Consider the following 24,559-nt stretch of genomic DNA (forward strand, 5'->3'; position numbering starts at 1 on the left):
TATGTCACTTTTTAGTTCCCTGGCAGTGTCTGTCCCTCTCCGCGCCCCCCTCCCCCCCCTTGGTGTGAGTGGGAATGCTGGATGTCAGTTTGCAGTCATTCATCTGATTGTGGATCTCGCTGCAAAACTGCAGGATGTGTGAATGAAAAGAGAGGTTTTCAAAATGAATGGAAGGCTTCCTAGGAAGTGACCCAGTTTAGCCCGATCCAGTCCGATACAGCTTCCCTGTGTAGACAACCTTAGTCAAAGTGAAGATCCATCAGAAAAATGTTGCCCTTGTTATGTGCTGTCAAGCTGCTTCAGGCTTAATGGCGACCCTATGAAAGGATGATATCCTGCTTAGCTCCTGAACTCTCAAGGCTGTGGATTCCTTTAAGGAATAGGTCCATCTCTTATTGGGTCTTCATCTGGTCAGTTATCCATTCATTCACACGGAGGGAGAAAGGTCACGATGTCTCTAGATCTCCATATGAAACAATGAGACATGGCTGATCGATTCACATAACAGATGAGCCATGTCAAGGCAGTTTTTGCTTCCTGTCTTCTATAAAAGCTCTCAGCTGCAGCAGGACAGTTCACATATTTCCATCAATCCCATTATAAAGCAATTGGCAGTTTCCTGCAATGCTTAATAAAGTTAGTTGTGACCCTTCAAATGGTTTTTAATTGTCTTAATATGAGACAGACAGACTTTAATTCAGAACACTGGCCTTTGTCCTCTGTGAAGCAGTGCAATAAAACAGGAAGGTTTTTTTTTTAAAAAAATAGATTATTGTGCTCTATTTTTTTAAAAAATGTGTGTTAATATTGATTTTATTTACCATTTTTAATATAATACTTGTTTAATCCTTTTAAAATAGTTGTATACTTATTGTTTTTAGCTATTAAATAATTGTCTTTTTAATGATGTAAGCCAACTTGGGAAAAAGGAGAAAGGCAGGGTAAAAAATTTTTAGATAATAAAAATAAATAAATAAATAAAAGGATCTTTTAAAAAAAGTATATGTTTGATTAAAGTAGTACGGCTGATAACTCCACACACTTGACATTCCAGTAAACTGGACTGAATAGAGAGACAAGCTAATAAAGAGAAACACGCCTATGCCTTCTCTCTCACACACACACTCATGCCATCCTTCCCCGGCTCCTTTTCAGCACATTGATCTTGATCATTTCCGCCAGGATTATGTACTGGAAGGAGGGAGAAGGGAAGAAAATGGTGTTGCATTCAAAATACCTGAAAGTTCTCAGCTTTTATTGCCTTTAAAAAAACAAGCAAACAAAACAAAACTCATGCCTGGGACATTAGTCACATATTCAGGGAGGCTACCTCTGAGTATTGTTTACCAACATCTTGGAGGACAGAGGGATGAATTAATAAGATGTCCTGGTATAAACATCTGCTTATTCCTCATGTGCTTTCATGTTAACATCTGACTGGAGCGATCTCTCTTAGACCATCCTCTGGCCATTGAGTTCTGCACCTGTGGTGGAATCAAGGCGATACCATGTCACTAGCCAAGTTAGATTGACCTTTTGGAGGGGGTGGGGGTGGGGGTGGGGGTGGATCTCAGCTTGCACTTTTGGAATGAGATCTTCTCTGCTCCAGTCATGAGTTGCCTATTTGGAACGATGGACTTTAGGTGAAATTCAGTGTGTGCGACTGTTGCTTTCCCCCCCGCCCCCACGGCTTCCTTAAATAAACTTATTTTAAAATATATGCACATTTGGCTGCATTGTGCTAAAAAAAATGGACCTATCTTTGCCTGCCAAGATACCGAGTGCAGCCCCAAGTCTAATCATAGGGCAGAGGAAGCATTACAGTCATGCGCATAAAGATTCCATCTTTCTCACCAGGTTACCAATCCATTCAGGAGCTGGATGTGAAGGTGTATATGGTCATGAGTTAGAAGGTTAGAACAGGGATGCTTTGGTGGCCCATCTATCCTGTTGCTCAACAACCTCCCTGGCTGAGCTGAGCTCATCCCCATGGCTAGTGTTAGAAAACACCAGAATAAGAGGAGCTCCCTTGGTAGGGCTGACTCAAGGCTTCATAGCTGCCATGGCATTTATGATGCTGGCCCAGCACATATTGTGGGCTATACTGTTGCACTGATTTTTACTGTAGGGTGGAGCAGGGGTGAACTGCCCGTGGAGTGGTGAAATGTGAGACAACAGCACTTGATTGTTCTGATGTGCAACCTATATTTTGTCCTAATGGCTGTCTACCACTAGGACAGGCCATGGAGAGACAGAATGGTTTCATCTAGGCAAACGTGTCAGACAACGATGCATTCTATCCCCTTATCTGTTCAAACTCTGTGTAGAACATATAATACAAAAAGCCAGGCTAAATTCAGATGAAGAAAGAGTGAACATTGGTAGAATAAACATCAATAATTTAAGACACGCAGATGTGACCATCTTGCTGGCAGAACGTAGCAACGACTTGAAATGACACTTAGTGAAAGTGAAAGAAGAAAATGCCAAAGCGGGACTGCAGTTGAACATCAAGAAGATCAAAATCCTGATTACAGAAGAACTACACAACTTTAATGTTCACGATGAAGATATTGACATAGAGAGGTTGGATACTTTGGTTCAATCATCAATCCCAGTGGAGACTTCAGGCAAGAAATCAGAAGATAGAGACTCAGAAGGGCAGCAAAGGAGATGTTAGAAAAGACTATCAATTGTAAGGATGTGTCACTAGAGATCAAGACCAAGATCACCCACACTCTTGTATTCCTGATTACCATGTATGGGTGTGAAAACTGGACATTAAAGAAAGCTGAAACAATTAATTCATTTGAAATATTGTACTGGGGGAGAGCTTTGTAAATGCTCTGGACTGCCAGAAAGACACATAAGTGAGTCCTAGAACAAATCAAGTCTGAATGATATCTGGAGGCAAAAATGATGGAACTGAACCTGTCCTACTTTGAGTACATCACGAGAAGGAAATATTCTCTAGGAAAGGCAATAATGTTGGGAAAAGTTAAAGGCAGCAGGAAAAGAGGAAGACCGAATATGAGATTGTCTGACTCCCAAAAGGAAGCCACAGGGTCGCGTTTACAAGAGCTGAGCAGGGCTGTTGAGGACAGGAAATGTTGGAGATCACTCCCCATAAGTCAGAGGCAACTTGAGGACACATAACAACAACAACAACAACAAACCTCTCTGTTTCCAGAAGGCAGATTATGCAGGTGGAAAAGGGAGCAGGTGGCTGTACAATACAATAAAGTGACTGCACTGAGTCAGAGACGCATGCTGCCATTTCCAGGCTGTAGCAGCAGTCCTCCTCCTGAGAAGGAAGTGTGTTTCTTGTGTTGCCTGCAAACCTGTCACGACACCCGCCACTTCATTTTACCATTTCCAGAAAAGGAGGGCACCCTTCCATCGGCCCATGGAAGGAGGGTGCATTTTCATTGAATGTTGGAAAACATAATAGCAAAGAACTTGACAAACAGGCTTGAGCAAGCCTTAGCACGTACTGATAGCAAGCGCTCCGAGTCCAAAACAGAATTAAGCAAAAAGGGTTTCTCAGCTGCAGTGAGATGGCTCAGCCGATACTGCATTTTTGGCTCCTATCGGCTTCACCATCTGACACAACTTCTTCTGTGAAATACGTTTGTTACAACTTTATATGCTTGTTAACCACCACACAACTGCATTTACAGGCTCCTGTTCCTGGAAGAAAGGCAGAACTTCAGCTTCACTGCACTTCCTGTGCTGTCCAGATGAGGAGCCCCCTCTACGTTTATTTAATGGCCAGGATCCCCTCTCCTTCCACAAGTTTTTTCTCTCTCTGGATTTCTTCACCTATAAACATGAAGCAGTTGTTCCATCAAGAAGCAGCTCTCTCTCCCTCAAGTTCATGAGGTGATATTTCTGGAGCAGCAGGCTTTTTGTCAGGGGGCTAAAATGAACCCCGACCCACACCGATAGGTCACACCAGCTGCAGCATGAGGACTACAACTCTATGGCTCACATCCAGTTCATACACTATCATGTGTACTAAGTCTAAGTCAAGCATTTAATAGAACATTGGTGTCACTATTGATTTTTAATTTCCTGTGGCCTGTTCCGAGAAGAATTAGGGGTTTTGTTCTCTGACCATTAGGTCTTGCAAAAGCCCCAGCTTCTGGGCTGATGTCATCTGTCTTTTTCTGCCGTCCCCAGCGCATAAAGTCTTGCCTCACTGGGTTCAGTGCATTTTCCTGTGATTGCCAGAGTCTTTTCTTCCCTTCTTCACAGTTTATGTTTTGCCTCAGTTTGTTGCAGAAGGCCTCAGTTTGTTGCTGTAGCACTTCCGGTTGCAAGTGCTCAGTCTGAGGTCACTTAGAGCACACAGGAGCCAGGTAATACATAAAAGTGGGGTCAGGGAGTCATTTGGCCTGAAATTGTGTTCTTGTGACTGTGAGATTCACTATTAAAACTTAGTTCCAAAATAAAGATTCAGCATGAATGAGGTAGGTGTGCAGGGATCACCTCAGAGTAACAATTTACAGTGGGATAAGAAAGAACTGGTGAGTAACTCCTACCTCCAAGTAGAGAGAGAGGAGCACTTTCTTAACCCTTGTCAGATTAGGTTAGATCCTCTTCTCTCTCTTTGGACACTGGAGGCTGATTATATATGGGCAGTTATATTGGTAAAAATTCTCCTGGCCTAGTAACTTCTGTGGACTTACATGCAAGGGTGCTATAAGGAAACAAATGTTGCAATCATTGTGAATGTAGTGATTCTCCATCACCACTTTTGATTTGGTCTATATCATGTCCTGATGCATTTTCTCACCTCCCCTGAAAAATCAGGTCCCTAATTTATAGATACAGGACCAGGAGAAAAGGGCTATAATTAATCTCAGTCAAATAAATAAATAAGTACTGTACATAAGTAAATAACAATATATGTGCAATTTAAAATTTATTGCGATATTACAAGCAGTATGTTTGACTGTTGGGAGCGACAGGAAGATAAATATTTAAAAAGAAGATTTCTAGAAGTGTTACATAGACACGCAAGATAGGCTAAACATCACTGACAGAATTTGACAGAGCTGGTCCATGTGACTTTTTTTAATTAAAAAAAAACATTTTAATAACTTTTCTCTGATGCTATAAAAAGCAACATTCCAGAAGTGTTTTCATTTTTATTTTAAGAAACCAACATGGTTGCTCACATTTTTCTTTTTTATTATACACATTATTTAGTTTTAAACGGTATTGATAGTACATATAAAAAGGAAGGAAAAAGGAAAGCATAAAACAAAAACAACTAAAAAAGGAAAAGAAAATTAAGGTACAGAGTTAACCAGACACTATATTTGCTATCATTACAATCTGTTTATCATTGGTATATATATCATTAATTTATTTCACTCAGCCAGTCTTACTTTAGGCTTCCTTTCTTACTGAATAGCAAGATATATTACTTTCTTGTGGTAGAGCATCCATTTTTTCTTAGGTGATGCCTCCATGAGGAAAGAACCAGCTCAAAATGTCTGAGCCAAATCTGAGTCCATCTACCATTCAGCTGTACCAACTGCATGCACAGAAGAGATAGGGCCCAAGGAAGCACAGCCTGGTGGACGTTAGTGCCAGTGGGTTTCAATCTGTGCCACAGATGCCTTTTCTTATTTTCCTCACAGTGCTGGGAACCACTTGAAAGCATACATGGCCCATCAATGGCCTCTCTGTCATGAGTAACTGTTTTAAAGCCATTTCCACATGTAATTGAGAGCTTTATTGTCACAATACAGGACGCAGAGCTTGCTCGCTTTAGAAAGGGTGAGTTGTTTGTCCGTTAGAGGCATTTAAAAAGCCCCTTGTGGATATCCATGCCATTTTCCATACATTTTGGCTTGTGGTCCGAGTTGAGAGTGCCTCTCCCCCCCCCACCAAAGAACCCGAAACAGGGTGGGAGCATGCCCTCTGCTCTATTTACATTACCTCTACGCTTATATTTTACCATTCATTGTTCAGTGTTAAAAGACTAGCAGAAGATCAAACAGAAGATTCAATTTCCCAAATATTTTGTCCTTCCTGGACAAGAAAAAAATGGTTAAGGCGACATTTTCTAAGGCAGGATGCCGGGTGCGAAACAATGTGGGAAAGCAACCAGCATTTTCTTCACAACCTGAAATCAAAACAAAGAGGAATTCCGCTATTGCTTATTCCCTTCTGGAACAGTGCAGAACTAAAACACGTTGCTGCTGAAGTTAATGTGGGAATGGATGGCGAGTCTAAGTTCTCCTACTCATCAGCCCCAACCTGCAAAACCAATGGTCAGGGTGATGGAAACAATCCATTACATTTGAAGAAGTCACACATTTCCCATGCTTAGAATGAACATGCAATAACACATACACAAAGATACTTAAAAATAATTTTATTTCCCAAACTGGTACCTTCCCCTTTGTGTCAAAAGCTGGTATATGTAGGATGATCTCAATTTAGTATTTGCATTAGCAGTTAGAAAAATGCGCAGGTAATAACTGGTTCAGGATCAGAATACAGAACGGAACCCATTTTTACAACATAGTTCATTGTTCCCATACAGGGGTGGTGTTTCTGTGGTCACCCAGATATTGTGGAACACAAATCCCAGCAACACTGCTGCTCAGGATGATGGGTGTTGTACTCCACGACATCTGGAGGGTGACATATTACCCTCGACTGTTTCATTCTTGGCAAAAGTAAAAGAGAAAAGAAGGGGGGAAGGCAAATTTTTGTAGCATTTTAAAGACTCCCAGTTTATTTCAATATGAGCTTTTGTCAAAATCCACTTCTTCAGATACAAGGTATGCAGATACGTGTCCCTTATATCTGTTCCACAATGGTGAGATTCACGTTCGGGTGACAAGGGTTCATTAACACAGGAGCAGGACTATCAAGCTAGGGTGGCAGAATAGGTAAGATTTGGCTTTCACAGGAATGTTAAGAACTGTTTCTGGGACAGAGATCAGCATCTGTCAAGCTAGACAACTATTTTATACCCATATGATATTACTGAAAGCTGGATTATTAACATATGCAATGCACTAAGAAGGTCCTGATCTCTATTTAAGCCCTTAAAGACATTCCACTGTATCACTTTAGCTTTCAGGTGAAAATGTATCTGTTGCATGCAGTGCTGCAGAATTTCGGCTTACATCCCTGGAATCATGTCAGCCACTGTGTGATTTGCTTTATTTTGAAGCATAGGAAAGGACCTCCACCACCCACCTCAGTCTTGTTGAAGCAGCTTTTCCATTATAGTATTTTAACTGTTCTTTGACAGAAGGTGTGGAGCACTGCTTTTCTGCAACAGAAAGGCTTGTGGAGAAAGGGAGGAAGGCCTGATGGTGGAAAGAAAGAGCAGCACGTGGCCCCAGGAGATAAAATACCACCTTTTTACTGTGGATTGGTAGGCTAGCTCCCATTTACAAAGGAAAGAATTCCCCACTAATTTCGTTCTTTGGCTATTATACCTAGTAAACAGGTTCATTGGATTGTTTATAATACCACAATCCTGAACAGGTGCTTGTCTCTCCAAGGGTGTCCCAGGATGTCTGGGCAGGAACAAATACCACGTCCTTCAAACAATCAGACCTGTTATTTAATTTATCCATCCAAGCCCTTGCGTTTCTGTGTTTATTATGCTCTTTTGTGCTGAGGCTCTTCTTAGTGCTAAAGGAGAGTTAGATACAGTGAGTGATTCACACTGGCTTAATTAAATCTTTTGGTTCATGTCGTCGGCCAAGGGAATCCATCTTCACAAGACTAATAGGTCTTCAGAAAAGGAGCTGAGCCGATTAAGATGAGCATTGTGCCTCACGAGGAGCAGCAGCCCAAGGCTCTTGGGCTGAGATACAAATAATTAAATTGTTTTAATACATATGGGATGCACTTTGGGCTTTGTGTGCATACGTCAGGTCAATGCAGAGCAATGTTGTCCATTGCCTTGTTGTTGTTTTTTTAAATATTATTTCGGTTGATTGAACTTCCACTTGTTTAAAAAAGAAAACTGGCACATTCTGAACATTCATATATCATCCTGCTGTGGAGAGCTCAGCTATCCTTGCAAAACGTGGCCTGCATTGTTTTCTGTTGTTTGCTGTCTAGTAGTACAGTATATGATTTGCATTTTCTAACCTGGAAGCTTTAAGTGAGCTTTGGATGAATGTCGACGGTAGGCTCAAACTGTGTAAGTAGGTTTTAAGTCTGGGGTTGCAAGCTTCATTGGTGAATCGACGAGTAAAAACCTGTGGATTGCTTTATAAAGCATCACATCCTAACCTGGTAACTTATAAAAATAAGTTTAATTATAGTGCAATTTTTTTTAAAAAAAAACCAGGTGACTACTCTCATTCTGTAAGAGGCAACCCCCCCCTCACTTCTGACTTGCATAAGAGGGAATAACTCTTCCGGGTGACAAGCTAGGTGTAGCAATTAACATGTCATTAGAAGCAGGGCTTCTGGAAGGTGACATATTTGTCATAGCCTGTGCTTTCACTCTGCCTGATCTCTTCCATTCCCTTCTGCTTCGTGATTGATCATGGCATGAATTTGTAAGCCTGATTTCTCTGGGTTGTGTTTCTTGAGGAAATAATGCCCAACGAGGGATAAACCTATCCATTTCTATACAACCTGAACACTTCATCTAAGTGGGTTCACCCTATTAGTCTGTTAGAACAAAGCCAGCCTTCTTGTGGCCCTTTAAATGTTAACATTTTCTCCCCTTTGGCATAAAGTGGGCTGCAAATCAGGAAAGCTTATGCCACATATGTGTTAATTTTCAAGGTGCCATGAAAAGTTTTCATTTTTTCAGCCTGAGACAAAGAAGAGGAGGCTGGGGTGAGACAGTCTTGATATCTGTTATTTCATAAAGGATGCATTGCATACTATGTCTCAAGAAGCTGACTTACGGTGATTACCTATTGAATTGAATGAACAAGGGTATCCTTCTCCCCCCCCCCCCAAGATAGCTGACTGGCATTTAAATGGCCCAGTACCTATCTCTCTCAATGGATGATGATGATGTGCTGTTAAATTGATTTGGACATTTGGCAAACCTTTCTAAAGCTTACTAGATATAAAGTAAATTATCTTCTTCTGTGGGCACTATTGGACTAGCTTGCCCAAGGCTATACAGGCTGGCTTTTCTCCCAAGAGGCACTGTGGAGGTCAAATTCCTGACATCTAGCTCCACAGCCAGATACCCAAGTTGCGGACAATAGACATGCCATTTTTATTTCTTAAAGAAGAGGTGCTCCCTCAAGTGGTGAAAGCTGTCCATTTACCATGGAATATACAGGCTTCTTAATGCTGGAGTGGGCAACTTCCAAAAGCCTGAGGATTACATTCAACCCCCCCCCCCCACACACACACAATCAGGGCCTCAGATCCCAACACATGGGGGCTGTTGATTTTTATATGTACAACAACAACAAAACACACACATAAACATGCATCCATGCTTTTAGCTACAGAGACATTGTATATAACGCAAACTGGGCATGTGTTTTCTTGTTTCATACCATCTGCGTTCTGTCCTCACTGTTTCTCTTACCACACCAGCAGCAGAAAGTGTATTTAGAAAGAAGATTGTATTTGGAAAACAGATGGTGAGACGGGAAAGCTGTTCAGACAGTGTAGGACTGTCTTGCCTATCACACACTTTTGTTGATGGTAGTGCATTATTCAACAACCCAAACCATTTGAGATGTTTGATAAAGGCTGTTTTAATACTAGATCAATACATGAAATGCTCAAAGGAATAGTTCGGGGTGGAAAAAAACTGTCAAACTTGCTTTCTTCCACACCACAATGCTTTATACCTCAAGTTTCTTTTGTCTGGGATATTTATTTATTTATTTATTTATTTATTTATTTATTTATTTATTTATTTGATTTATTTGATTTATATCCCGCCCATCTGGTATATTAAGGTATCTGGAAATTTGAATAGATGCTTTTAATCTCAAATGTCCCGTTTGCACTAGCCCAATTCAATAGGAACAGCTATTCCCAACATGGAGACCATCAGGTTGTCCTTCTCTCCCATTTCAGGATTAAAGGTGAGAAGACTATCAGAGTGGGAAAAAATAGGGCCAATCGTCACTGAGCATGAGGGAATGCACAGACATTCAAAGAGCCAAACACTCCAAGCCCTTGACGTACATGGACGGAATCTGTCAGGTCGTTTGTCCTTCACATTCAGATGTTTAAAACTTCAAGACATCTCCCTCCTGAATCTGAAGAAATGCTTGAATTTTAGTAAATTCCACAAAAGTAGGTGGGATATGAAATTCTGGCACACCCCTAGCTGCAACTATGGCAGGTCAAGAGGCAGTGGGCACTGATTAGGGCAGTGGCTCCCAATATTAGGTCCCCAGATGTTCTTGGACTAAACCTCCCAGAAGCCTTTACCACTAGCTGTGATGGAAAGGGCTTCTGGGAGTTGCAAGAATGTCTGGGGACCTGAGGTTGGGAACCACTACATTAGGACAAGTGGGGAGCTGTTCCACCTCATTCTCAAGCCACTCCCAGCCGATGCATTCTTACTTGCCTCCTGACTAGAGGTGGAGAGGCCTGCCTGTGTTTGCCTCCTGGTTTGTGTAAGCATAAATATTTGCTTGCTAGCCTGTATATGTATGTGTGTATAGTTAGTCTTGACCTTGGGTCAATATGCCCCTCGGGGCTCCACTCATCTGCTCTGTGGCCAGTGATCCCACCAATCACTGTGGGCACCAAATGCAATGGGTATATCCCATTGAGGAAATGGATGTTCAGTCAGCACAAATTGGTTGAGTTTTTCATTACTATTTGGCAGGCACCAGAGACTGCCCACTCTCCTCTCTTGGTTAAAATGACAATTCCCCACAATGTCGAGTTTGACTGCTTGCACGGCTTTATTCTCAGATGGTGGCACTTCAAGGGCTGTGCTTTCTGTGGAAATGAGACTTCACCGATCAGGTGTCACAGCTATCACTTTCACATCACCTGAAACATAGTGTTTTCGAACTAAGGTCATTCATGCTGTCAGCTGGAGGCCTCTGGCAACGTATGTGTCTATGAGAACCAGCCTTTATTGCTTAACTAGGGAAGCTCATTATAGCTGAGAGGTAAATGCCCAGATCCTTTTTTTCTTTTGGAAGTTATTGTGCATAAAGCTGATTTCATTCCCTCCCCGCCTCAGCATGTTTTTGAATGATGCATTTGCAACTGCTGCATTGTTATCCTACCTGTATGGTTGGGCTTGTTGCTCTAGGAGCTGCTGTTTTATAATGGAACAGGTGGCTAACACACAGCATGTTATTTTTAGCTACACCTGCTTTTCAAACTGCAACTGCTTGGGTCGATATTCCTCTTCCATGCCTGGAGACGCTTGCTCCCAAAGAACAAGGCCTCCCTCTGCAGGGCCTCCCTCTGAAGGGCTGTCTTCCATGCAGGAAGGAGTGCTAGCTGGCACTCACCCAGAACAATGTGTGTTAAATTTTTAAAAAAAGTTTAAAGGCACAGTGATATACTCAACATATTGAACTACTATACTGTTTCATTATTTATTTTTCAAACAAAGGTGACACAAAGTAGGAACTTGCTCTCAGTATGAAGAAAGCGGGAGAAAGAGCAGAGGTATTATTTTAAGATTGGGAAAAATGCACTTAAAGTATTTTTGTGGATATATAAAGCTAGGGCAGAACACAGCAGCCAGAAAAGGCATATTGTTGTTTTGTGATTCATAACACATGTATTGTTTAACAAGCAGTTGTCAACTTAAAAAATATGAACACTAGAGTGGTCGAAATGACTAGATAGGCGGGGTATGTATAAATAAATAAATAAATAAATAAATAAATAAATAAATAAATAAATAAATAAATAAATAAATAAAGTCGTATCAGCAAGAATCCACATGCCGTTTTCAACAACAAAAAGATATTAGCATCTTGTCCAATGGTGTATTTGAACTAATTCAGCCTCAACTGAACCGGGTTGATTTAGTGCGGAGGATGGCACCTCTCTTTAAATGGCCTTAAATAGACCTGGGATTAGCACTTTGATTCACCCATAGGTCTGTCCTGAATTTGTCTTCATTCTGTCCTTGTCCATAACCATCTTGTCCAGAATTCTGCCCCTTCTTTATTGTAAATGGCATAGTGTTGCACCAGTGTTGCGGACAGACTCTAGCACTAAAGTTGAATGGTTTGTTTAAAAACTAATTAAAAAGGGAAACAAGTTTGGAAAGCAGGCATGACTTCCTGATTGGACAGTATCCTGCATCACCTCAAACACATCACCAATTTGTCGGCACAGGCAACACTTCTGCACACAGACCACAATGATACGGCCATTCACATAAGCAAAAAGGTGTTTAAGAAACCACAGCACAATGTACAGCTATTTAAAATATACATCCTCCCGACAGATGTTTAAAAAACCCAATTCCTCAAAAACAAAGTGTGAGTTTCCCCCATGCTTAAAATAATGTCATGGAGTTGGGAAATTTTGAATCAATTTGCATCATGCTAAACACTGATTAATTGGAGGAGTATATTGCAATGTTGTCACACCCTCAGTAACAAAGGTATGTAAGTTTTCTTGCTGATTCATTAAACTTATACTTCCCAAACTGGTACATCCTACCAGCTATGTTTACAATGCTCATTGAATAATTGTAAAACTTCGGTAAGAGTTTTTTTTTATGATCCTGCTTTTCATTCTAATTCCATCATAATTTCCATTCATGTGGTCTGTTTTCAAAGCATAACATTGATCTAATTCCCTGAAATCCTTTTTTTGAGTTTATTTGCTTTTCAACTATATTATCTGCATCCTACTGCACAGCAACAACAACACCATGCCCTTTGTACTGGAGACAGAAGTTATGGTGGGGTAGCACGCAGTTACAATCCTTTTAAAGATGCCAATTCCAGAAGGAAGTTTTCTTCACTCATTGCTATTAATCCCTTTGTGCTAAAAGAAACAAAATCTGGATCCATTGATCTTTCATGCTAACCTTACTAGGAGAAAAATAAACAGCTTTCAGTTTTTGGAGTTAAAACTGGATCTCATATACAGGATGCAGAATTCAAATTTATCAGAGTACAGTACCTTCTTGAATAAGGTTGTAATGAATATATTATTTGTTCCCTGTGACTGATACCTTCTTTTTTGAAAAACATCAATCTCAAGTTTTTCTCCAGGCTCCAAATGCATTACCTCTTTCCAAATAAGTAAAATTGCCCTATTAAAAGTAAGAGTACTTTCAAATCAGAATAAACTCATTGAGGGTTTCTGTGAAGCCTGGCCAAGCAAACCATATTCAAATATAATAGAAACGTTAAGTGGTACAGCATTTCTGAGGTTCAGTTAAAATGATGAAGTTTCTTCTGAATCTTGCTTTATCAGCAACTGGAAATATGATCTCAACTTCTCAATGAAATCAAGCCTCTGCGTGTATATACCTGTAGATACGAGGTGGAAAGGCAACAGCCTTTTAAGTATTTAAGAAGGTTAGCATGTTGTTGCTTTTTAAAGACATATGCTATAAAACATGCCTCTTCAAACATTCTAGTTGTATTAGAAATCTATGTGTTTGTTCTGTTAAAGACTTGAGTTTTAAGATACGTGTAGACTCTATGGAAGGTTCATCAGTTTCAATCTTAGAATTATATGAAATAGGAGGTTACATCACCATCATGACTACCTCTGAGACTCATCTGACTTGTTCCTGTTGGAAGCAAAATATTGGACTATATTGTCCCTTTTTTAAAAAACATTAAAAAAGAGAGATTTGATGTCCCCTCTCCATCCCACCAAGATTAGATAACAGCAGTTGAATAGCAAGTGAAGTAGCCTGGTTCTGATAAAAATAGTTTAGTTACCTTAACATTCTATTTTCTGTTTTTACCTACATATAATATATGTCCATAAATTTTCATTGTGCAATGCTCTGACACGAATAAAGAAAGAAAGTAGTTAAACAGTGTTACAGCCTTAGCTTGAATTTAATAACAGGGAAGCAAGCACAACTGAGTTCCATAACACTTATTTCTGAACAATTGTGGTGATGTCCTTTAAAGGTTAAGCTTCACAGAACTCAGTGGGCCTAGCACAGAAGTCAACATGCAGAGGACTGGTCTCTAAGCAGTACAATTCTTTTAAAACATAGACAGAGTGTTGGTCTTTGAGGGCTAACAGTGCTATAGCCAATGTAAATGATTGTGCCGTTTTAACATGGTACTGGAAGAAGAGCTGGGAAAAGCCATTCAGATAAAATAAGTTTATTTAAAAGTTATTTTCAGCAAAATGAATATGCAAAATACAAACTCTGACACATGTTCATTTTTCACTTCATAGTTTACAAATATACAAAATAGAAGTCTCCTTAAATTTATATTACATATTTATTAAGTAAAGAACTATATAGAAAAAAATTTGTTCTGCTTTAAGGCATATTTGGGGCTAAACCATTGTACAAATTATTGCACATTCGAAACCACAGTGCATTACAGACTGTCTGCATAGAAGATTAGAAGATAGAGACACAAACACAAATAAACCAGGTTTATGAACCTGATTTAGGTCATCATTAAATGTAGATCGGAAGACAAATGTATTTCCTTGTCAAATATGCAGCAGTTTGAGAACTTTGGCTTCCTCTTTTTTTTTTTTTTTGGTACCTTAAGAACCAAAAGTCATTCAGCACCATGAAAACATACTTTCAACCACAACTCTGTACCTGAATTTCTTTTCCCCCATTTGATATAGTTTACTAATGGCTTTGGGAAGGAAAAAGAAATTGCAAGCCTACAATATGTTTACAATATTGCATTGAAAATAAATCTTAAGGGAATTTTGGGTGAAGACAGATGTAGCACTCAAGATTTGCTTCAGTGATGGTGCAAGTCAGACTTTCTTGTGACTTTGGAATTTGCAGCAATGGCTTCTATTTTTGGCAGTGTTTCCCCACCCTTCCTTAAGAGGTACTACTTCCCTTTACTTTTTATATTGGTGGGGGAACTGGGGGAAGGAAGAGAGAAAATCATGTGCATTAGGGAGTCAGCTAGGCTTTTGCTACTGCAACCCTGTGTAACGTTGCTTTTCAGACCTCATCCTTGGAGAGGACAAATGCCGTTTGGACCGAATGTGGTGAAGGACGTTCCAAAACAGCCCCACTATTTTACAAATGTTACATCTGTCTTCACCCATAGCCTCCCTACGTAATTTCCCATGGTCCCCTCCCTCAACAGTTTATTTTAACCCTGATATCCTTGACTTCCAGTCAATCCTTGGCATTCTGTAATCCAGAAAGATTCAAGTCAGATTTTTTTTAAAAAATGGAATGGCGATACAAGATCCAGTCATTGTTCCCCTAGTTCCCCCCCCCCTTTTAAAAAAGTCCCACAATCATTTTTAATTGTCCATTCATTTCCACATCTTTCTCCCTTTTTTGGAAGACTTCACTGGAATTTTCTTCTTCTTGTAGTGCTTTAAGTGGAGTTCTCCCTTCTTGTGGAAGACAGTTTCTCTCTTTTTTTGCTGTCAAATACTGAATCTCTCGTGGCAGTAAAGAAAAAGCCCAATTTGTCCTGTTTAAAAGTGTCTCTTCATATGTAAGGCAAGGTGATCCGATCTGGAAAACGCTCTGTCACACCTCTGGCACTGGAATGGGCGGTGACCCGTATGCTTTCTGTAGTGACGCGTGAGTTCATCTGAGCGGGCAAATTTCCATCCACACCCTTCCCAGTCACAGTGATAGGGCTTTTCACCTTCAGAGATAAATAACTACATCAGTTATTTCTGTATTTTACAGACTTCAGTGCTTTGTGTAGATCTTGAGGCAGTCATCATCATACTCTTGAACAAAGCAAAAGCCTACTCTAGAAATGATAAAAAAAACAACTTCTTCAAGTGATTATACTTCTCTTACTTTAGCCAAACATTCTACAGGGTTTAGATGTATACAAGTTTTTGCCTAAATGCCTGGAAAAAATGTCATGTTGGTTTCCTTCACCTGAGACACCCTCATTTTTTTTTTTTTTACTGAAAGTGCTATAAAAAAGAGAGATCATTTCCCCATGGTGCACCTACACCTATCCCACAATAGTTTACTAGTTTTGCAGGTTTTTGAAGAACCAGTAGAACTTGTTTGAGCAGAGACAGTGGGCTAAAAGAAAAAAAAGTGTGTATACTAGGCTTGCAGATTACACAGCCGCTTACCTAGCCACCTGTGGCTAATAAGAATTGCCTTTGGGCAAGCAAGCAAAGACATTTTATGAAAGCCTGCTCTGGCTTTTAGGCCACAAATAATTAGGATGGAAAATCTCTGTGGACTGGTAGTATTAATGGACTTATTTGTAAAGCTGCTGTTCAGTATTGGCAACAAGGCTTCAGACAAAGCTGACACTTGTTACCAACCCAGAACTCACCTGAAAGCATAATGGCTCAATAACATTTTTACAGCTTACAAGGCAATATGATCTATCACCATACATGCCTTCTCTTGATATTCTCCTTGACTACTTTCATAATTAATGTTGCATGTAAATATTGAGACTATTAAAAGATCTGCATCCAATCAGAGGGAAAGGCTGAGCATAGCTACAGAATTAACAAATCAAGCAATTATTAGTAATCAAACTATTGTTATCGGCACATTTCCCATAGAAAATGAAAACTATTGAAAGCTGATTGCTGTCTTTCAATGTTCAGCTAACTGGCATCTCTTTTACTGTTTTGTTACCTTGAACCAGAACTTTAACTGGTTAACCTCTATGGGTAAATTCATTTTCTTAAGCCATTTATAGAAACCGAAGCGGTTTCATTTTAGCCTTAACTAAGCCATGCAAGGTACCAAGATCACTGTCATAAATATATTTTTAGTGCTTTGGTGGACTCCTTGTAGGTGAATGGATGAGTGAAATCAATGGAACTCTTTTTCAAGTAAACGTCTTCAATACACTTACAAGGCAACTTCTTTATTTAAATTATATACTTTACGGTAATTTTATTAATAACACCTTTCTTCAAGTTTCAAGCTGTCATGTAGTATTATGAAAGAAATATACCAAAACAGCTATAACAGATATATTAATTCAAATTAGGTCCGATTGCAAACAAAGGGACTTGGTTTCTTCCAAGTAAACAGGGTTAGCATCAGGGCAAATGGAGGATTTACTAAAATGTTTATTTCATACCAAAATGAGGATTTACTAAAATGTTTATTTCATAACAAAACCTTAGCAGCAAGTAGCAACTCCATTGGTTATTTTTATCACTTAATTCAGATGGCTGGATAATCCAGAACTGGTTATTTTCTGAAGCTAATTAGTCAAGTCTTGCTGACTGGCAGCTGCTTTTAGAATTGAAAAGAAATGAAGTCCAAGAGTTTGTAGGAGGGCTGCCCTGTTTCCCACCTATGTGAAAACAGCTCCAAATTAGAAGTGGCTTTCCATGATCATCCCCCATTAACTAGCATTTACAGTATTGATTTACAGCAAATCAAGATGAGATCAAGATCTTAAACTAAAATACTGCAGAATAAATGAACTGTGACTATTTTCAACATCCAGATCTCCCTAACAAAGACACTGATGGTGTTATCAGAATAAACATGCTTAATTCACTCTGGATGTCTAGCTGCCCTATAATTAACTAGCCACATGGCCATAGCCTGACAAGTAATGCACATGTGTCTGCAAAATAATTCCTATCCTATGTCTGAGTCATTTAGAGACATTTTAACCAACCTTTCCAATCTGCAAGTAAAGCCATAATTGCAATGTGATTTTGATATTTAAACTCTTATCTTGGTTAGAGCCACGGCCTACTATTTAACAATCTACTGCAATGGAGCTATTTCTTATCTTTTTTTATTTTATTTGTTTTAATACAGTCATTGTGTTTAAACTTGATACCACAAGAACACATACAAGTTGAATTCTGGCCATTGTTTTTTCATAGAACTGAATATGGTTTCAGAGGGGTATGGCTGCTCAAGGTGTGTAGTCTTGGTTCTAATTTTGCCTTTGGTAGGCAGGTTTGGCAGGTTTATTTAAAAAACCCATTTAACCAGAAATTAAAATGGGACAAAAGTTATGTGTTAGTGTGTGTACGCACGCACGCACACATACACACCTCTACGAGGAATGGCTCTCTCTCACGCAAACCATTTCCCCTTTTTCTTTGGCTAGAGATAAGAGTATTTTAAAGCTCTATTTCTAAGCCCATTAATTAAATTCAGAGAGAAACCTCTGGGTAAAAATAGGTAGAGTTTCACTGCAGGAGAGTTCAAAGTGGTATGAAAGAGGTGCAGCTATCTGGGGCACACAAATTCGTATTGTTAATTCCACTAGCACATCTCCTCAAATGCGCCCCACACACTTTTGAAACACTGCACACATTTGCAAGAATTATGGATAAAACCAAAAAGCCCGTATCATGGACAATGCTGTCTCTGTTACGCCATTCCTGGCTTGACAATCATTTTCAGCCATCTGTGGAACAAATACTGTATTGGCCTATCCAGATAGGTTTGAGGTAAGAGGTCTTTGGCTGCTAGGAGCATGACAGTATTCGTGGGAACGGCCTTACCTGTATGGGTCCGAAGGTGCGCTTTGAGATGTGAACTTTTTGTATACGTTTTCCCACAGCCTGCGTAGTCGCATGTGTGTGTTGCGGTCCTTTTCCTTGGCCATGACCTCCGGCCCCGCTTTGGCTTGGTCTCCTCAGAGAGGCAGCTCCCTGAAGGCATCAGCTCTAGAGGTGAAGAGGGTGGAGTCAGCATCATCCCTTGTACCAAGCGAGGCACATTTAAAGGTTCTCCAAAAACATTTAGATAGTAAGACTGACCTTGATACTGTAGGGTGCTTGGTGGCAGTTGGTCTGGAAGGAAAGGAGGATACCCTGGGCCAGGATGGTAGCCTGGAGGAAGCGGCAGACTCGGGTGGCTTAAGGCCTGTGAGGAGGGGTGGCAGTCTCTGTTGTTCATCATCTCTTCTGGAGTCAAGGGAGGATTAGTCCTGCTAGGCAGTGGCCGCCCCATGGAGAAATCATGCGGTGGGGCCCTTGGAGTATTTCCATGAGCTTGGCCAATGGTGCAAGAAGGGGCAGCCTCCTGCTTGATTTTGGGGCACATGCGGGGCATGTGGTTATAAACGGGAGGCGGCACAGGTCCGTCTGCACATGGGGAAACTGCAGCGGCATTGTTCTTGCTGCTAACACTGATGTGGTTATTGTACTCCCCCATGTTCACTGTGGCTTTCACCACAAATTTCCCATGCAGGCTGCCCATTGGGGCTGGCGGTGGCTGCTGCTGTGAGGGTGGTGGCTGTGGCAAATAAACAGGGTCCAGATCCGGCCTCATCAGTTCTGCTACAAATCCACCTGAAGGGGACACATCATTGATATCGGACAAGTTGAAAGGGGCAGCTGATGCCTGCTCCCTGTTGTAAAGCATGCCCCCTCCTCCTGCTCCGGTGTGATCTCCCCTTTGCAGCTGATAAGTGAAATCACAGGTGCTCACAGATGGGCAGTTACTACTGGTGACCGAGGGCGAGGAGCCAGGAGTAGAGCTCACCACTGCAGCAGCAGCCATGGGCTGTTCCTGAGGCATCAGGGAGTTGGACAGGATGAAGTCAAAGTCCAAAAGCTCATTCAACTCCTCCGTTTCTCGCCCTGACATAGCCCCGATGGTGCTGCTAGTGGTGGTGGTGGTGGCAGCGGCAACAGTGTTTTCCAGCTCAAAGGCGAGGTCGTAAGGCCGTCCTGTTAGCACAGGGGGTATCCGTTTGAGATGGGAGAGCTCCTCCCTCCACTTCTGTGAGAAGAAGAAACAACACAGTGTTGGTTGAAAAAGTTCTTTTTTACTGGATGTATATTTCCTGGGAAAATGCACTATAGTTTCAGTTTTGAGGCAGCAAAAGCATAATGAAACCTAAGCACTAATGTGAAGTATATATTCAAGCAAGGTAAGAATTAATTAATGCAGTCAACCTTGGGGATATATTCTTGGGTTTGTAGTTCCTAGTACTCTGCCAATTGAAGTAAACCTCTAGCTAGTAGTACTCACATAACTCAATAAAATACACTCTTTTTGATTTCTGGTATTATGAACTTCTAGGGCAAATTATAAGCAGTTTTCAAGTCATAACATGTTGCATAGAACATTTGTCTTCTCCACAATATGTGTGTGTGTATGTGTGAGCGACATGTTATAGCACTCATTTATGGGTTTAAAAGATTGGTAGGATTTTGGCAGTGAAGTTCTAACCAGGAGCAACTCACAGAGTGTATGTATAGGATGCCTCTTCTCCAACTATTGGGGGGGGGGAGAGGAATCCATGCAATTTAAACAAAACACGATTTAAGGTCTTGTGTGAAACTCTCTACTGATTAATTACAGGATCTGATAAAATGAAAGATGTTAGTTCACAAACATCAGTTATTACAGATATGTTATTATGCTGTAGCCTTATAAGCCAGGTTACATTTAAGTATTTCTTAAAGCTTTTTTTCCTAAATACCATTGAGAGACAATGACTATGCATGATAGAAAATACAGTATATATATATAAATACATCACATGCCTTTTCAAAGTAGTCATACCTCTGAGGAAGAGGAATACAAATGGGTTTTGAAATAACTGCACATACAACATTAATATGTTAGGTCTAATATTGGATGCAGGCAGTCTATCAGTAGATGTTTCTCTAAAGCAGCAAGCATTATACAATAAGCAGCTGTAGGTGCAAGCCATCGGCTTCACAGAAGAAAATGAAACGCAAATCAAGGCACATGTGTAGGTGTGTATATTTCCAAAGGCTGCCTATGTATTAAAGATAAGCACCCACACCCATGATTTTGGTTTGCGATATGCTGCATAATTCAGCTTCTTATTTACTGTGTATTCATTTCTGAGATATCCTTCCGTCCCTGTTTCTCCCCCCCCCCCCCCCTCTCAATACCACATGAGATGGCTGGTAATGGCTACGCCCTTGGAGGAGGTAGAGAAGTTCTACTTCATTTGCTTGTGGGATTCACCCAATCTGAAGGTCCAAGGAATAACAATGAAAAGGTAGGAGTATGTGTGTAAGAGAGAGGAAGAAAGCAGTAAGAGAGAGATGTTGATTTTCTTTTAGTCTGGGGATTATATCTCAGAAGTTGCAATCCTACTACAAAATCACTCTAGGTTCAGCTGCACGTGGACATATAAATCTAAAGTGGTAGACCAGTGCTTTTAAATAGCTCCTAGGAATGTTTTATAACCCATAGAGCTGAACATCAAAAAGACTGTTTTTTTTCCAAATTCTGCTCAGACCTGCTCACTTTCGCGTTTCATAGGGCTGTACGAGTCCATCTTTCACCTTGACTGCGTGCCCTACCTCCATCTTCTGACAATCATCACTCATTACTAATCCACACCCTTGACTGTCGACATGTGTTCAGTCCTTCTCTCCCCATTTATTTCAAAAGCCATCTTGGGAGCAGGTTCAGTTTGGAAACTGGACCCTCGCATTCCTTTACCTCTGTCCGTAAAGTTTCTCTGTCCACCTGCCCAAGGGCTTTATTCTGTGCCCGCCTGCGCTGCGACCGAGGCCCGAGTACATGAAGGAGGAGCCCAAAAGTAATCCTGTCGATCGCGGGCGTGCAACCGCAAACCCTGCCCGATCCTCTCTCCCCACACAGGGATACTCACATTGCTGGCACCTGCTTGCCTCAAGATCTTCTCCCTGCCGGCCGTGCCCGCCGCGAAGGTGGAGATGGAAGGGAGGAGGGTGCCGCTGAGTGCCATGTCAAATTCGCCGGGGGGCGGCTGCCTGCAAAAATGTCAGAGGAGGAGAGTCAAAACAACCGACGAGCGGGACGGGCGCCCTTGTGGCATCCATAGATCAAGGCAGGGCTCCATGCGATCGGGCGCGCGCTTACAATTTAGATCCAGGCATCCTCGAAAAAAAGAGAAAAAGGAGAAAAAGGAAAAAAAAGGAAGGAAAAAAAAAGGGGAACGCCACCCACCTCATTAACGTGTCAAGAGCCGGTGCTTGGTCGAAGGGTCGTAAGAAAAAACAACGGCGATAAAAACAAGAAAGTGGTAGACGTAGAGATTTAATTCAACGGATCTTCTTTTTTTTGTAAAGTGTCTTTTGAGATGCAAAGTTGCGAGGGGTGACTTGGAGCTACCCCTACCAGGAGGAGCAGCTCCGCCACGGAGCAGCAGCAGCAGCAGCAGCAAGAGGAGGAGGAGGAGCGGGAGCCGATTCGCAAGGCAGCCTCGAGAGCAGCCCCAGCAGCTGGACGGCGCGAGGCGATGGCTGGGGATTCCCTGCTCGCGCCGCTGCCATGAGGGGAATTCGGGATTCTCCCTCAGCCGCCGCCGCGCCTCCCCCTGGCTGGCTGGCGGGCGGGCGGGCTGGCTGATTAACGCACAGTCCGGTCGGGCAGGAGTGCGGGCGAGGGGCTGCTGCTTTGCTTCTTTCTTTCCCTTTCTCTCTCTCTCTGCCTCCTCGAGTGCCGAGTTTCGCTCTCCTTTTTTCCCCCCTCAGCTTTTCCCCGTCGACCAGGGTTTTTTCTTCTTCTTTTTCTTTTTTTTGCGCGCGCCGCGTTCGAACCGTCTCCGGCCTTTCTGAGCTGTCAAGCCGTGCGCCGGCCGCCTCCTTACTTATAACTTCACCCTTGCCCCGCCCCCGCCCCACCTCTCCCCCCCCGAGGCCACGCCCACCCGCGGGGGGGCCGGCTTGAGGGCTTGTTGCTCGGACAACCGAGGGAAACAACAAACTTTACTCTCTTTCCAACACGTGGGGGAGGACGAAGAAGGTGGAGACAGAGAGAGCGAGAGCGAGCGAGCGCGCAAAACCAGGGATGGGCCGTGACGTCAGCAAAGCAGCTGGCTGGCAGGCTCGGGCCCCGCGCTGACGCGAACGAGGAGGAGCCCGCGAGGCAGCCGCGAGCCGTGGCAGTTTTTTTCTTTCTCTCTCTCCCTACGCGCGCGCGCCACCGAGCAGCGCTCTGCTGTCTCGCGCACCTGAGGGGGGGGGGAAGGGTTGGGGCGTTATGTGGGAAGAAGCGAAAGGTGATGGGGGGTGGGGGAGGGGAAGGCGGCAGGAAAGGCAACTCTGTGGGGAAAGTCAAGGTGAAAAGGGAAGGAAGGAAGGGGCAGAGTCGAGCTTTGAACTTGGTGGCTTTGCTCCCTCAGGTCCGGAGCCTGAGGGACGAGGGACGGCGTAGGAGGGAATGCCCTTTCTCCCGCCGCCCAAGCAGGCGTGACGTCGGCGGCGGCGGCGGCGTGGAGGCCCTCGGCGCTCCAGTTCAGCGCTGTGTTGTGGTTGCTATTTGCAGCGGCAGTTTCTTCTGAAATACAAAGAGCTTCTTCCGACAGGCTTCTTCTTTCTTTGTGTGTGTGTGTGTGATGACTGTGGCAGAGAGCGAGAGTGTTTACAGTTTATTTTCACATGGCTTTCTTCTGTCCGAGAACAGGCAGAAGACGTGCAATACAATTAAACAGAACACTGAACAGAACAAGCTAAAACAAGTAATAATACTTGGCATAGGCGGCGAAAATACAGATTTTTATTTTTGGGTTTGTAAAAATTGACAACACTGGAAGTCTCGCTGAAACAGCTCTACACCACCCTAGGAGTCTCCTCCGCTGTTTAAACCTTTTTGATTCTGTTCCCGAAAATTAACGTAAAGTTTAATTTGTCCCTGACTACTGAAGCCAAGGTACATATTTCATCTCCGGGACTGTAACGAAGAGGTGCCCCTCAAAATTTCCTGTAGCAGTGGTTGAGGGTCCATGAAAATGAATGGGGCACTGCCTCACAGTAGGCTCAGGTTACTTCTGCCTGATTATACACTACCATTCACAGTTGTTGGAAAACATTCCTGACAATTGCTTTGTGTTTGGGTGAAAAGTAGTTAACTGATTTTTTTTTAAAAAAAGTCAGTTTCTGGAATTTTCTCTTGTTTGGTGTCACTTTGTGAACAGTAGTGGTGTCATGTAGACCAGTGACTGCGGCCATTGGTGCTGTCAACATTCAGGCTGCCCTTGGCTAGGTAAAGACTGACATACTTTTTTCCTGCTAGCAAGATGGGGATGGCATTGTGCAGCAGTATCAGGCCTTTTCGTGGCTTTTTGAATCGTCAGTAGAGAAGCACAGTATTCCCCCTTTCTTTTTTAAAGAATTATATCTCCGATCTTCTAGTCTAAGGAAGTGGACTTCTCTACAACAGCTCACATTAGAATATAGCAGTTAGTCTTAGTTAGTCTTTAAGCTAACACAATGTTTTTGCTGTCTTTATTTTTTTCCCTTTTTCTTTCTTTTGTGTGTGTGAATGTCTTAGAGGAATTGTACAGAAATGATAAATATTAAGATACCTATCCTAGTGGTGATGATAATAAAATAACAACTATTATTGTTATTGTTATTGTTATTGTTGTTGTTGTTGTTATTGTTATTATTATTATTATTATTATTATTATTATTATTATTATTATTATTATTATTATTATTATTATTATTATTATACATCTGATCTGAGGAAGTAGACTTGTCCGTGAAAGCTCACATTCAG

The 24,559-nt window shown here is 41.8% G+C and overlaps 1 protein-coding gene across 3 annotated transcripts; it reads right to left on the minus strand.

The window, feature by feature from the left end:
- Window positions 1-14,254: 14,254 nt before the first annotated feature.
- Window positions 14,255-22,838, minus strand: KLF4 (KLF transcription factor 4). Of its 3 annotated transcripts, XM_020805045.3 has the most exons (5): window positions 22,004-22,835; window positions 21,687-21,807; window positions 18,841-19,807; window positions 18,583-18,747; window positions 14,255-15,758 (listed from the first exon to the last, which is right to left on the minus strand). In XM_020805045.3, the coding sequence occupies exons 1-5, from the start codon at window positions 22,006-22,008 to the stop codon at window positions 15,583-15,585; spliced, it is 1,434 nt and encodes a 477-aa protein (XP_020660704.1). In that variant the 5' UTR covers window positions 22,009-22,835; the 3' UTR covers window positions 14,255-15,582. The 3 variants fall into 3 exon arrangements, with proteins under 3 accessions (XP_020660704.1, XP_020660703.1, XP_020660705.1); XM_020805044.3 differs by having other exon boundaries at window positions 18,583-19,807; window positions 22,004-22,837; XM_020805046.3 differs by lacking the exon at window positions 21,687-21,807 and having other exon boundaries at window positions 18,583-19,807; window positions 22,004-22,838.
- Window positions 22,839-24,559: the final 1,721 nt, after the last annotated feature.

Source organism: Pogona vitticeps, chromosome 2 (assembly GCF_051106095.1).
Source record: "Pogona vitticeps strain Pit_001003342236 chromosome 2, PviZW2.1, whole genome shotgun sequence".
NCBI classification, from domain to species: Eukaryota; Metazoa; Chordata; class Lepidosauria; order Squamata; family Agamidae; genus Pogona; species Pogona vitticeps.

What these genes read in the sequence shown, in the direction of transcription:
- KLF4 (XM_020805044.3), bottom strand. An exon ending in GGCAAGCAGGTGCCAGCAAT is followed by an intron (nt 19,808 to 21,686) that starts GTGAGTATCCCT and finishes TTCTTCTCACAG; the next exon opens with AAGTGGAGGGAGGAGCTCTC. An exon ending in GCACCTTCGGACCCATACAG is followed by an intron (nt 15,759 to 18,582) that starts GTAAGGCCGTTC and finishes TTATCTCTGAAG; the next exon opens with GTGAAAAGCCCTATCACTGT.